At 41.6% G+C, this 15,409-nt stretch overlaps 1 protein-coding gene across 1 annotated transcript in view; it reads left to right on the forward strand.

Annotated features, from left to right (window-relative positions):
• Positions 1–7,977, forward strand: part of PTN (pleiotrophin) — an 82,623-nt gene extending 74,646 nt beyond the window's left edge. Inside the window, exon 5 of the mRNA XM_054848971.1 lies at positions 996–7,977. Coding sequence (XP_054704946.1) covers positions 996–1,048 — 53 coding nt within the window. The 3' untranslated portion in view covers positions 1,049–7,977. The remainder of the gene's footprint in view (positions 1–995) is intronic.
• The last annotated feature ends 7,432 nt before the right edge of the window (positions 7,978–15,409 follow it).

Here is a 15,409-nt window from a genome sequence, read left to right on the forward strand (position 1 = left end):
TTCAAAGGGGGAAAGTGAAACCTGGGTTAAGGCAAACAAAGGTCTACTTGCTTGCTGTTTTGGTTCCAGGAAAGATGCTTCGCAGAAACTCAGTTTCCGGCTCTCTGTAGTGCCTGTTGTGCTGTGTTTTGTGGTGGTACCCACAAGGATTTATTCACGTGCCCAGGGAGAGCTGTTGTTTCCCTCATTACAAGGCGACGTGATACAGGAGTTCCTATTCCCCTTAATTCATATTCATTTTTTTAGGCCCCTCTGTGAATTTCCTCTACTTGTAGAACTCCACACTACCCTGTAGCACAGTGAAAGTTACCGCAGACGGTAGTATAATGTATAAACTTCCACTTGTGCCTGTGCATCGTTCCCTTATTTACCCCAAATCAATCAGAGAAGCAGATGCTCCCTAGTCCCTTCCCTGTCCTGTCAGTGCCAGCTGGCTGGACAGACCGCGGTGCTCTCGTGACTCCAGACCAAACTTCAGTCGCCTCTCACGTGCGCGTAGGTGTTTGCCCCAGACAAAGCGGGAAGGGTTGGCAATGGAGGAGCTAAAGAAACAAGTGAGCTTTCTCACCACGCTCTGGAGTCGCTCTCGCATTCAGAGAAAGCCAGAGACTAACAATGACATCGAAAGGAAGCCAGGGAGGGGTATGTGTGTGGGTAGGGTGTGCAGAGCTTGCTTCCAGCACTCCGCTGAGCCATGACCCGGTTTCTCCAGGAGCTGCCTGCTGTTTTCTTATTTTCAAAGTGAGTTCCTGAGACAATGCTTTGCATGCCAAACAGGGTGAGCTGCTCAGATAGGGAGGGTTCTGAACTGGACATGAACCCCCCTTTCCATCTTCTCTAGCGCCTCGACCGCTCGATTTTTTTCTTCTTTTCCTTCTGTTTTCCCTTTCCTTGTTCAGAATGAGGAGACAAAATTAGTTCTTACGTGCAAGGATGGATGAAATTTATTGCAGTGACTGCTAGATGCTAATTTTTTATGGTTATTGTTTTGACAGAATCCAAGAAGAAGAAAAAGGAAGGCAAGAAACAAGAGAAGATGCTGGATTAATGGAGCCAACTTGGGCAGTGTGAGAAAGGGACATCAGCAAACATGATCAGTTAACAGTTTCATTTATACCTAGGCATTTTATCCTAAAATTATTTATAGCTTAATGGTACCATAGGAGGAAACAAGCAAACACAGAAAAAAAAATTCCTTTTTTATTACTTTAGTATTTTTAATGTATAACCCTAACAGCAATTTTTAGAGGCCTGTAATAAAGGACTCCAAACTCATTTAGAAAATCATGTCTATTGTATATTGAACAATGTAGAGGTTTTTAAAATATTTTTTTCTCAAGTCTTGCCATAGGTCTCAATCTGTCCATGCAAACAGAACCTGAACATGTGTGGAGCTCCACTGAAGCCAGTGGTGCCCTGTGTGAACATAGAAGTCTGGCTGGATGCAATTATATTTATGATTGGGACCTTATATCTGAAAAGAAACAGACTTATTTCTTAAGTTCTTATTACTTCTGGATAACTGTATGAAATTATTTGTTTAAGGAAAGGATGGGGGCATTTTGTTGAGTATTTACAGGCATAGAATTTTTTAGATGTGTGGTAAATGTTCATTCCAAAATGCCACCATCTCCAGGTAAAAAACAGTAGCACTCCTATTCTTGGCCATATTTTGGATGTTGGCAGTAAAAATGCTGAAATCTTTCAACGTAGAAGAGGCCTAATTTTTCATGATTTTCTAGCAATGATTTTTCCAAGTGGAATGATAGCAAAACTTTCCACTTTTTAGCATATCAACGCTGGCGGATGGTAGTGTCCTCTGTTTTACCTATCAAAGCTGAAAAATGCTTTCTTTTATTTGTTTATTTTGCCAGAAGGGAGAATATACTTTTCACAAAAATCTAGCTGACATTGTTGCAATTCTTCCTGACCCAACTCTTTTTTATATCAGTGGGAATTTTTCTGTTGATTTTAATTATAGCTGGTTGAAAAATAATATGTGTGGTGGGAAGTAACAAGAAATCCATTTGGAAACTGCCTGAGATAGTTCATATTTTTGACCAAAAAAAAAGGACAGTTTGTGGGACTTGAAACCAATAGGAATTAAATTATTTTTTGTTTCTCTCTTAGTAAAGCAGAAGGGAAATATAAAACCAGTACCTTTTGCTTTCTTCCATTTTTAGAGAAGCAAAAAAACCTTGGAGAAGCTCAGTCAAAATACAAATAGTTTTGTGATTTTTTAATTTTTTTTTTTAAATGGTCTGCAGGGGGAAAAAAAAAAGAAAAATCATAACCAGCTGGTTTTGAGTTTGTTCAATTTTACCTGTTTCAAATGATAATAAGTCCTGAGAAAAGTGACAAAGTAGAAAAAAGATCTGACAAAGGGCTGGTCTGTCCCCAGGTAAAGGGTTGTTTAACAAACTAAACAACCAGCAGACCAGACTTTTTAGAGGAAACATAAGGGATTTCAGTTCCCACATTAATTTCAAAATCATTGCTTTTAAATTCTAAATCTTAAAATTCAACATCAAGAAATAAACTTTGCCATTTGGGTAGGCTGCAGGCTTGCCTGCTGGTCAAGAGGAACAGTCTCCCTTGCACTGCTGCGGGTACCCACTGACTTCAGCGAAGCTGCAGCAGAGTATGCTCATCCGAGTAAATCCCATTGCTCTCTTGGCATTAGCTTGTAGACAAGCAGAGGGTCTTTCTTCCAAACTAACATCGCTCCCCTTTTCTATGCAAAAAAATTGTAACAATTGCAGACCTTGCCCTCTTTTTTCTCACGTGGAGGGTATGGCTGATCTGAACTCACGGTGAGGCAAGTCCTTCTGTAGACGTTCCCAAACCCTTTTGAAGCCAGCTAGCCAAGGCTGCACACAGCTCAAGGTAGACTAGCCACACAATTATTTCCCAGACTCCTTGGGTGTGTTTTGCAGTCTGTGTTAATGTCCTTGTTATTTTGACTACACTGTTAGACATACTTGAGCCAGTGGTATAGCTAAAAATGTCCCCAACATGTGGTGGATGTGCAATGACCAAATCCAAAATCATAAAGGCTCATATTTGGCTGGTTCTGGGTGCTATTTGGTTTGTTCATGGTCTGATCAGGTCTACCTGTGCTTGTGCCTCAGAATTAAACTAATGGATTGGTAGGTCTGATTGACAGCAAAGGGAGAAAGAAGCTTTTTCACTCACCAAAGGTTTGTCTGTCTAAATGCTGCATCAGTGCACTTAAAGTGGTTCAGCTTTGAGTGCAAACACTGTTGCACCATTGTCTTACACTGGTTAATCTAGTCCATGTTTCATGGGGAGCTGGCAGGGGCTGGGAATGATGCTGAGACCAACAGTTTGACTATCCTTTAGCAAACCTTAGATGTGACTTCTGATTTCCACCTCTGTGAGTAAGAAGAAAATAAATTCCCCTGTGTTTCCTCTGACACCTTATGGCCCTTATGATTAACTGCCCATCTGGCTTGTTAAAGGAACATTCCTAATCGTTTGAAGGAGTTCAGTTCCTATGGCGGTACAGGGCCTCCATGGAGAGAGTTTACAGAAAGCAAAGAAACAAACAAAAAAAATACCATGTTAGGACCAGAAGAAACTGCAGCAGTCCTGGTAGCAAAGGGTGTGAAATAGGAGAACACTTCCTCTGTACTACTCAGCCACATACGTTTGGATCTATATTGTCATCTTGTTGACAGTAATTGGAATTTTATCTGTCATAGTTTATAAACAGTGAAGAAACTTTCCAAGAAACCAGCAGAAAACATTCTGTGGAAACTCTGGCTATGAAGGAGATGATAAAAGTAATTCATGGCAGAACATAGAGGAAGATTGAATAGAACAGGTCAGTCAGGTCAGCGCTGGTACCTAACAGGTACCTGGTACCTAACAGAACAGTCGCTTCACTAGTGACGTTACCAAGACAGCAGTAGGCAAGTATCTCAACAAAACCTCTTCCCACCCTATCTTGCTCAGTTTCCACTTGGGTCATTCTGAAATTTCTCCTTATTTGCTTTCTAATCTTCTACCCTCCTTCCTTCAGGAGGGTAAGCTTGTCTGACAGTGCTGTGGGGGCAGCAACTTCAGATGAAATGTGTGTTTTACCCTCTTGGTGCTATCCTGTTACAGTGGAAAATGACTTAGCATAGATGTGTTGCTTAGCTAGTTTAACCGACTGAGGCTTGTTTCATGAATGTCCCTCTCAAGAAGTGGTTTCCATCTTCATTTGCCTCAGCTATAATATGGTACGGGGAGAGGATAGAAATTCCCCAAATGACAGCCTTTTTCTGAGCACTCAAATCTCTTGGAAAAGAGAGGGGTGAGTTGCTGAACATCAGCTAAGGATGAATCTGCATCCAGACTCCGAATTCTAGCAAGTTTAAACTTAGGGGAATTTGGGTATAGCTCCCTTCCCTTCATCTAAGGAGGCTGAGCCACGCTTGTAAGCAATTAGGCCTGTCTGTATCTTGATTCAAAACAATGCCTGAGGATTGGGGCATTTTCGGACTTTGACACGTCTCCTGACAGAAGTGCCCATATTGAAAGAAAATCATTGCTTGTCAGCCCTGCATATTTAACAGACTATTAAGTGCAGCAGCACTACAGGGCAAGGCTCCAGGAAGAGAAAACATTTGTTGTACATGCAGGTAGATACTAAGTTGTAACTTACTGGTTCTCATCTTCTAATTCCATAATGACATTCTGGACTGTACTGTTTTTCAAAGGAGAAAAATTAGAAGAAATGAAAGAATAGTAATAATGAACCATATCAACAGACAGTGTTGGAGACTTTGTCAAGAAGAGACAAGTATGAAGTCAAGAGCATTTTGTACAAACTTCTTTGCATGCTCCTTGAGTAGGGATGGCAGGATTACTGGCTGGCACATTTGTTTTTATGCTTTGCTTGATTTGTGCCTTAATGAAAACTAATCAAATGTAGAATGTTACAGAGAAGTTCCACTCCAACCTCAAAAGAACGTGTCCAACAGGAGGCAATGTCAAAAGGAGACAATAGTATGTCTGTCTTTTCTGGTTTAGGAATGCAAGTTATGATGATGTTGACAGGAGAAAACATAATGTATTTCTTTAACTTTGGTGTATATCCTTCACCACTTGGCATGTGGCAATGGACAATTCAAATAAAACAATGGAGCATTAGGATGAACTAAAAGGAAGTGAATACTTATGGAGACTGTTTATGGAAACAGGCCTATAAAACTCCTGAAACTAACCATGCTGCTAGCAGGGAGCTTTGAAGGTAAACATTGTGTAGCATTCCCATTTCTTTAATGGAATTCCTTAACGTATGATGAACTTCGTCTAAGTTTCCTTAGTCTAATGTCAACGATGAGGGTGGGACAGAAGCCAACCTGACTTTGCCTCAGTCTAGGAACTGCAATAACATTAACAATGTAAACCTGCCACTTGTCTAAAGCAAAATATTGGGGAGGTACATCATTTTAACGTGACGCAGTAGTCTTTCACATGTCCCAAATTCTTATAGGAAGGAGAAACAGTATGTCAATGGGGGTAGGTATCACATATTTAATCGTTTTAAACTCTCCAGGACAGCATCTTCTGTGAACTTCTGTGTTCCCTCCTTTGCAGGGACAGATTATACCTGTTGTCTGCCTTCCCCCAGTCATCCCTAATTTTGATAGTATCTTTAGATTTTCTGTCAGTTCTCCTCTCAGCCAAACTTCTGTGGATATTGTGAAACCTTCCTCATGCTTGAGGCTGTATTCTCCATTTCCTCCTGGATTGTTGCAGAACAGCCCCAGCAAGCCCCTACCATCAGGTACCTCTCATTGTGTCCTTCTAAGATTAAAAGGCGCAGTAGCAACTTGTTTATCAGAAGATGACAATGATCAAGGAAATATGAGCAAAGAGATTCCCTGGATTCATTGGGAGGGTGGCTTGCTGGTAGAACCTTTGCAATAGCTCAACCTGGGCGAGGCTTCCTAGGGGATAGAAATGCATCACATTTGATTGAAAATCAGAGAGAATGATGAAAGAATGTCAGCCCTTAAACAGAAAAACACCGTAGCTAGATAAGCGGTGGCAAGAAGCTACCTCCTTTCCCACTGTGTCCTCTTTTACCATCAAATTAAAAGGAAGAGACATGGCACATAGAACTTCAGGGATAGTGGAAGACTTGCCTGAGCAAAGTAGAGCGTGGATAGAGCCTCTTCAACCCCATGGTTGTTTGCATTTGGAGAAGCAACAGAAAATTTTGTGTGTTTTTGGACCAAAACTAAATGATGCTGAAGTCTAATCATTTTCCTAATGTCTCCTTTCTGCTATTCTTCAAAAATGACAGTCTGCCTTGTGGCCTCATCACTCTGACCTGAGCAGAAATGAGATATTTCAAGGAAAACATGGGAATTCAACTGTTCAACTATCATTATCTCATTGGTGGGGCTGTGCAATCCTTTCTCCCTTTCTGCAGTTTGCCATTCAAAAGTGTAGTGTCTTGGGGTCCCAGATGGCTAAAAACTCAGTAGGTGTCTGCCAGCCTTTAAAATGCTTGGCTTGGAGTGAGTTGCCTATGAAAAACCTGTACCTACAGTTCTTATTTCTTTCTTAAAAAACCCCACAGTAACAAACAAAACCCACAACAAAACTGAAAGTTTGTGTCCAATGTATAAATTTACTGATGAGATATAAAACAGAGGCTCCCAAGTATTCCCATTTCAGAAGGTCATTCAAAGTTAAAGACTCTACAGAAGCTTTAGCCCTGAATTCTGTGATACAAAGCTAGGAAAATGGATAGCCTCTGCGGGGCTGTCTTACCCATAGCCAATTTCATGCAATTAATTACACTGTTTGAATTCCCTCACCCTAATCTACCTGGCAACAAGACATTATTTAACTTTTCTCATTAGGTCGTTCATTACACTTCCCATATTATAATTACGTAGTTCATCTAGATTTTTGCAGCTAAAGGAAATGGCTCTGATAATCCAGAGTGTGTTGCGGTTGCTGAGGGGACCTGAAGCAGAAGCAGACTAGTGCAGCTGCAGCTTGGATCTGGAAACCACCTAAGGAGGATGTCAGCATCAGGCACAGCAGCTCTCTAAATATGCATGCATACATACTGCCTATATGTATCCACATATGGGGAAGCAAAACTCTATTAAAAAGTGCATCCATAACTCAAAACGTGTCTCACAACTAGTGCTGCCACGTTTCCAAGCTAAAGTAGAAGTGAAAGAGCTTTTTGCCCTGTGGTGTTATTTACATGAGGATGCAAGAGTAGTATATAGGATGAAGAGCTAGGTTTCTTCCCACTCGCCAGCATATCAGTTTAAGGATAGCGGTGTCTGAGGAAGATGCACATGCCAATGAAATGGCCAGTAGGACTTAGTATCAGAGTGATGTTCTCTTCTGTCACGCCAAGTACATGGAAGGGCTTTGTTCAAAGCCTCAAAGTGGATGAACTGCTTCAGTTAGGTGTGAACATAGAAACCCAGGCAGAAAAAGTCTTTTTCTCTGCCAATAAAAAGTGAGGAAAATGGGGAAAAAAAAAGGAAAAAAGTAAACCAGAAATCCTCTTGATACTTGTAGTTTGGGTATTAAACAGAAAGAAGGAATGAAAGTCAAAATAACAAATTAAAGCCTGAATTTCATGTTAAATGGATTTCTAATTCTGTATATATCTATTAAACCAGTGCTATATGATATCCTCTCATGGGTTACTCTCTTTTTCCTGTTCCTTTTCCTTTTTTTTCCAGTTTGTATATTGATTTTGTAAGCTAGCAGTGTGTTACCTTTTCAATTTTTTTTTAAACTTGTATGAAAGCCATATATCCGTATTGTAGAATGAAAACATTAATCCTGTAACATCCCTTAATGTTTCCCTTAGCTCTGTGGGATTGTGGGAGGTTCTAGAGAATGTATATGTTTACCAATTGTATCGACATAATTTACTTGCTCTTAGTGGCGATAAAGAATTAAATAAACTAATACACAGAAGCGTGGTGTTCTCATTTGGTTGTCGTAAGTGTAGTAGGGGACTTCTGAAGTTTCTTAAAGTAATTCCAAGTATTCTTAGTGGTCTGTCTTTATTATACTAATTTCCCATCGGGTATAGGTGTCGCTTGTCACCGAAACACTTTTCTTTGCAAATTCACAAAAAAGTTTTACACTGTAGAAAGAAATCTGCTAGAAAATGATTCTGGCAGAAAACAGCTCTTTGGTTTGTGCGTACTGAAGTCTGTCTGCCCCAAACTCCTGACACTTACCAGATCTGTAAAGCAGTTTGTTTCAGTATACAGTTATTTCAACTTGTATAATATTGACACAATGATGGGTTACAGATGAGGAGTTTGATTTTTTTTTTTTTTTAAATTACTCTATTAGCTAAGCAATGGGAAGACCTTATACCCAGCCCTGTCATGCTCAGCTGTTTGACTTTAACAGTGACTTTAATGAGTGCACGTGTTTGGTGAGAGATGATTAAGCCTCAAGACTAGAGCAAAGAAGTTAAATTACATTAATGGACTAAATAGAATTATGCAGAAATTCGGGTAATGCTCATTGTATGTTAATTTCTTCTTTCTTTTTGTTCTTTCATTATCCTTTTTTCCCAAGTCTATTTTCTTTTCCAAATACTTTTCTTGGTTTTGTTTCTGTGTCCAACTATTAGTTAAAATGTTAGAAGAATGAATTACTCCACACAAACCGTTCCATCACTCACTGCCAAAAGAGGGAGATGCTTCACATTGTTTACAAGACTAGGAGATTTATACAGACTTCTGAAATTGTTTGGAAGAAAGTGAAGTATTGTAAAATATGAAAACTGACAGTGCGCTCTTCAAACCACTAATGGACTCAGCAACCTAAATCCTATCACTGGAAAGGAGACCAAGTACTCACTATTCTTTAATTACAAAAGAAAAAAATATTTCTTTTTAACATGCTACTTAGCAGTTAGTTACATTTTTAGTTACTGAGTAATGAGAGAGTTTTACGATGCTCTTGTTCTTCCATAGGAGATATCTGATCTCGTCAGTAAGCCTGAGCTGCTTGAGGATTGTTTCAAGTCCTGCTTAGCTTCCCAAAGCTAAGCACATCATACAGGGCACACAGGTCTCTGCTTTCTCCTCTCCTTCCCACCTCTGTCCCCAAATGCTAAGGTATAAACAGGCCTGGCAAAGAGCTTTTAGATCAGCTCTTTTCTGGTGGGTTGCCTTCATGGAATGGGGTCTTAGAAGGCCATCTCTGTCTTTACATGGCCTCTTTTTGTTATATATGGAATATATGAATGGAGAGGACTTTGTGCAGAAGAGACTTGAGTTCTGCTCTCACTCTGTGCTCCAAACTTCTGGGAGTGATGTTTCATTAAGTGGGTCTGTGAATGCAGTGGTGAGTGGGACGAGATGTCCACACAAAAGTAACCACCAGCAGTGTGGAGGCCACTTTGGGAACTGTTAAGAGCCCAGAGCCCAACCTATGCACTACTACAGCTGAAGTTAAAAACCTGTTTGTACTTCGTCATCCTTCTGGCCTTGCACGGGGTAGAATTGTAATTAATACTCAAATGCATAATAGTTGCACATGGACACACACAGAGACACACTCACTTCACCCCTTCCCTTGTAAATGACAGAGCAACACCTGATTGTCACTGAGAACAGAGAATTTGCACAATCAACTGTTCATGTTCAAGATGCAGCATTCCCACAAAGTAGTAATACAACTCTTTGTCCATTGTCATCTTTTACAGTGATGCGGGAAGTCACCTACATGGACATCCTCTCTCAGTTTATCTTGCTTAGCCTGTACTAATCGTCTCTACAGAAGTCCAAACGGAAGAAAAAAAACTCTGTAATCTTATAGTAAAACACAAGTCCGTCATAAAATCTTCACTGTTTACTGAGAGCATTTCTTAAGAAAGACCATTACACTTGCCGTGTGGTGAAATGAGATTCGACATTAAAAATAAATACACATGCACACACACACCAACCTGTGTACACACAAAGTACATTTTTTACAGAAAAATGTCTCCATCCCTTCCGGGTACCCTGAGTTGTAGAAGGCTCCATTGCTACACAATCACCATTGAAACTATTGTCTCCATTGGCAAAAAATTTTTTTATTTGTATTTAGTCAGTCTCTGCTTTCTTAGTTACAGTGTAGTCCTTTTAATTTGCTGCTTCCCTCCATTTCTACCCCAGGAGCAGAAGATGAGAGCTTGGATCTGAAAAGGTCAGTAACTATTTTTTGTCCTGTTCATTAGATAAAGCCTCTCAAGACCAGAACACAAGAAAGAATCCTTCCAAAAAAAAAAAAAAAAAAAGAAAAGTTTTCAGTTAATTGATAGCTATTTAGCAGTTGCTAAGTGTTTGTTACTGGAGGTTCTGCAGTCAGAATAGAAAAAAATGTAGTGTGCTGGGGATGGAGGAAAGGAAAAGACCTTTCCACAACAATGATAATTAACTTGCATACTATTGCATTTTGAAATATGGGCTGTTAGTATGTTTTCTTTTGTTTTTTACTTCAAAAACCTACTGTTCATAATAAAAGACTTCTACACCCAAGTGATTATATTTTTTTTTCTATCTGAAAAACTTCAGCTTTTTTATTACATGAATTCTTGTACTTCTATTACTCATTACATAGCACTACAGATGCCCATGCGACCTAGGTACTCGACCTTGGTCAAGTGCGGTTGGTGTTGCTCCAGGGTGCACAGCTGGCCTCAGTCTGATGAAATGACTGCCTGGGGATGTGCTTGATGCAAAAGGAATGTCCAGCTGCAAGAATGGACCAACTTCCACTTTCTCCTCACTGCATTTATGGCAGAGGTAGTGGCCAAAGAGATGTAACACAGGGCACTATTATCCCTATTGGCTTTTCTCCCTCTCTTTCTTTTTTTCTCTTCCTTGCTTTCTTTCTTCCTTTCTTCCACTCTCTGCTTGGGTTTAGGCCACGTACTGCTGACCCAGAACTCAGGGAGTAAGTGATTACCTGGGAAGGGACGTGTCTGTGATGTCTGCAATTGCATGGAATGACTGTTGTAAATAGTCTCCAAACTTCTGTGGGGCTGGGAGTTTTGGGGATAAATGTTAAGGATTAGAGGTGATTTTGGAAGATGGGAATAGAATCCCTGATATAAAGTTCAACACAACAAAAAAGTAGGTACACATGTCAGAAAAAGATACAAAAAAAGGCCCAGACTGAGGTGCTGAAGAGTCCCGTCCCAAAAATAGGATCAACCTGGGCAGTTGATGGAATTGGCTACAAGTAAAGCCAGAGATTTCTCCTTTTGTCTTCTGACCAGATATAATAAAAAAAAAAAAGATTTATGTTGCATTCAGGACCTGATTTTGGATATATTCTGAATGTGAAGTGGACCATTTAAAGCCTGGAGAAGTATCTTAAGACTTACAATATAAGGTATAAAGATCCTAAAATATACAATATCTCAGTTCTATAAGAATTTACACGAGTGCTGTGCTTTATGCACTGCAGATAGTCCTACTGATTCAACAGGACACTTCCCAGTGCAAAAACCCAAGGAGTGGCAGGGCCAGAACTCCATTGATCCTCGGCTGGGAGTGAACTACAACATTTGTTCTTTTTGCTATTGTCCTCCTTTGATGACAGGGGTCCATCAAGCCGCCTGCACAACTGAGTGTCGCAAAGACAAAACATACGCTCCCCTTGATAAAGACTATTTAGTAAGCAGTTGAATTTGAACTGGGCCTGTGTATCATCAGTGCTACTTGCTGTCTTATCAGGAAAGCTCCCTAAATAAGCCACTGCTCTATCTACCAGCATGGGAAGAAAAAGACCAGTAAGTTTTCTTTCAGTGCGGTGTGTATCCAAAAGAGCAAGTGCTCTGCAACCTTAACGTGAAGGTTGCAATAAAGAGGTACAATAAAGGCAGAATGACAAGTTCTTAGAGGAAGAAAAACCAATGGAAAAAACAGCCACCTTCCTATTTTGCAGCATTTATGCTACAGGTCCCTTGGAGTGGATGGATTTCATCGAGGGAGATGAAAAACACTCTAATCTTAAAAGCAGAAATAGACGTTATTTGCTGCTGTTATTATTAGCAATGACAACAACCATTTAACAGCCATTATTGTGCTTTGTACTATAGTTTAGAAATATGGTCTCAGTTAACACCTTTGATTCAAAAACTTTTATGCAATTTGTCAGTGCTAAGTACCCACCATGCCTGTGCCTGAGGTGGAAGGTTAATCTCAGAGGTTGTCCTTAGGGTCCCTCTGTAGTCAATGGAGCATGACAAGTCTATTCAGAAGGTGATTCAGAGCAGAGGGCTAATTTAGCAAAGCTGAAAGACCTCACGAAGGGCCTCTCTCTGCTAGCTGTGGAGGGAGCTTAGGGAATGAAGTGTATTAGGCTGACCTGAGTTTTGCCTGGTGCTCTGCCCTCCCATTAAGATAGCAAGCTGCAACACGGAAGGCCAGCACTTCAAAGATACTTAGGAATTTTAAAAGTAAGGGGACTGAACAGCTTTGATGACAGGGGCCGAAAAAAGTAAAAGGCAAGTGGGCTAAGACCATGGATAGTGGCAGCGTGATCAGATACGAAGTTCCAGTGCAAATATTTCTTGTCAGCGGGGAGGGAGGGCTGCCCACATAGCACGGCCCTGAGCGGGACCGGGGAGTGGGAGAGAGGTGAAAGAGGAGAGCTCGCCACCGCCTCCTTCTTGGCCCTGACATCGGTATTGAGGCAGAGGGGAGAGAAAGTCCCCGCTTTTGTTCCCTTCTTGGCCTCAGCCGAGGGAGGGAGGGAGGGAGGCTGGGCGAGGGGCTGTGCCCCGCCGGGCTCTGGGTCCTTTGTGCCACACAGCAGGTGCGAGGGGAAGCTCCTCTCCCCGGATGAATGCGCGTGTGGATGCGGATGTCCCCACTTCTTTCATGGCCGCGCTGGGAACCGGAGCAAAACTGCATTTCTCAACAGCAGGCCAGTAATTCCTGGAAACAAGCGAGTGCAGGAAGGGGCCGCGGAGCGAGAATGGGGATGGTTTGGGAATAGCTCTGCAGGACCACTCCTTATCTAGCATTGCCCGTTGACAGATTTAGGGCTTCGTCCCACAAGGCGTTCAGCATCTCCTGACAGACCTAAAACTGTTATCTTAACTACTTTTCTCTGTGAAAAGCTGATCTGGCCAAAAAACATCTCTCTCAATTCTTCCGTTGAAAGGGGCTACATAAACTTAAAAAGAATTATCGTAGTACCCACAGGCCCCTCTTATTCACACCCCAGTTCCTCACTTGCTCTCTGTTTGGCACAGGCGAGTTCTCGCCAGCCTGACGCTCTTCCCCTTGCATCCATATCAGCGGCTGCAATGACAAGAGCTCTAAGCCGAATGCTTGGCACGCGGGAGCCTCTGCCAGGACAAACCCCACATATTTAGATCTGTGCTTTCGGTGCCAGGTGGGAGGTGTGAACATCAAAGAAAGGAGGCCTGAGGCTGTGGCTGGCAGGCTCTGCTGTTGATCCAGGGGCCCAGCCACTGTCAGGGAGCTTCAGAAAAACAGAATTAAGCACATGAGTTAGAGCTGATGGGTTGGGGTGCTGAATTCACCACATACTGCATGACACATTTCAAGCTGGTGCTGGTTTTGCCCCAAAGCCAAATCATGTCACCTCTGAAAAGAAAGACTGAACTTGCTTTGAAATTTAAGTTTTTGAGTATGGTTTTAGCAATCTGGGCAACTAAAAACCCAATCCTCTGTTATTTTCTGTATCAGACACAGTAGGCTGGGCTGTGATAATTGCAGCCTGTAGGGACTGAACCTCCAGCCGCTGGAGCTAAAGCATGGTGCTGGGTTAAGAGACCGCCTCTCGGGTGCATTGAAGCATCCAGGATTGTGTGCAGATAGCCTTAACTCTCCCTGTGTCCCCAAGATCACTATTCCCTACTGGCTGGGCTCTTCAGGAGGTGTAGAGCAAACCAGAAGGAATATGGGGTTCAGGACCTTAAGAAGGGACTAGTCCAGATGAGCTGGACCCTTAATACAAAGTCCTGAGCAGCCTCCACCTTCAGAGTGGGGAGAAGCTCACATAAACTTCTGGGTTTACTGTTTCCTAGATCTAACTTCTGCTGATGATGTGAGGATTGTAGTCATCTTTTTTTTTTTTTCCCCCCGAATCATCTGCTGAAACATCGCAAGACTTTAATCAGATCCCTAAAAATACCTTTGAGGATCTAAGCCAAAACCTGGAAATCAGAAGAGACTTGTGTTTTTTTATAGATCAGATCACCTGAAGGTACAAAACTCTCCTTTTCGTAAGTTAAAGAAACTTAACTTCTCCAGCATTTTGCCTTGCAGATATCTGAGAACCGAGCTAGAGAGAATCAGACCATTTGACTGCCAGGATCATTGTCAACTATTGCAAAAAGTGCTTGAAACTTCTGAGATGTGGTGCTCAAGAAGCTGAACAGAGATGATCTTTTCAATAGTATGAATTTAAATCTCTGTAGTCGATTGAGCATGATATGGTATTTGATATAAAGATTAGAGCTGACTGAGACAAGAGCAGGCCACCTCAGGCAGTAGTTTCCAAAGGATGTGACCTACTGGGAGAAGTGGGGAGGTCTGTGTATTTGGCAGACCTTCTGATAGCATGCCCTTCTTTTTTTCTTCCTATGTGCCTTTAAAAGCGACTCACTTTGGAATGGGACTAATAAAAAAGTTTCGGTTCTCTGGTGTGAATTACTAGTCCTACTATCACGAATTCTCATGCACTACTATAATCTCTGCTGGTGCAGCTTTTGCTTTTCTGATACAGCACTTTCACCTGTGGAGCGATTTTGTGAGTGAAATCAGATGAGACTTTCCAGAAACTGAAATGGAGATTCTGCAAGCAAATGCCTTATTGAAATATAAAACACGAGAGGTGAGACAGAGAGGTTAAGCCAAAAGGAAATGAGAAATCATAAAGCAAACATGCCTTCCATCACAGTAATGTGTTTTGGAAAATGCACCCAATTTTCAGCATCTGAAAGTGGTCTGGCTCAATCAGTGATAGAAGGAGTTTGTTAGTGAGCACAGCTGAAGCCTTTGAACTGTGATGGGTAAGAACTGGGGAAAACAAGAGGAACATGCTGCATCCTTAAAAGCAATAGCAGGAGTGGTAGGCATAGAGCTTCCTTTGTGCATGTGTGAGTAGGTATCCTGATTTTGTGAGGGATAGAGTTAATTTTCTTCCTAGTAGCTGATATAGTGCTGGGTTTTGGATTTAGGATGAGAATAATGTTGATAACACACTGATGTTTTTAGTTGTTGCCAAGCAGTCGAGGACTTTTCAGCTTCTCATACTGCTCTGCCAATGAGAAGGCAGGGAGCGCCCAAGAAGCTGGGAGAGGACACAGCCAGGACAGCTGACCCAAACTGGCCACAGGGATATCCCATACCATATG

Source organism: Grus americana, chromosome 1, assembly GCF_028858705.1.
Source record: "Grus americana isolate bGruAme1 chromosome 1, bGruAme1.mat, whole genome shotgun sequence".
In the NCBI taxonomy this organism is placed as follows: domain Eukaryota; kingdom Metazoa; phylum Chordata; class Aves; order Gruiformes; family Gruidae; genus Grus; species Grus americana.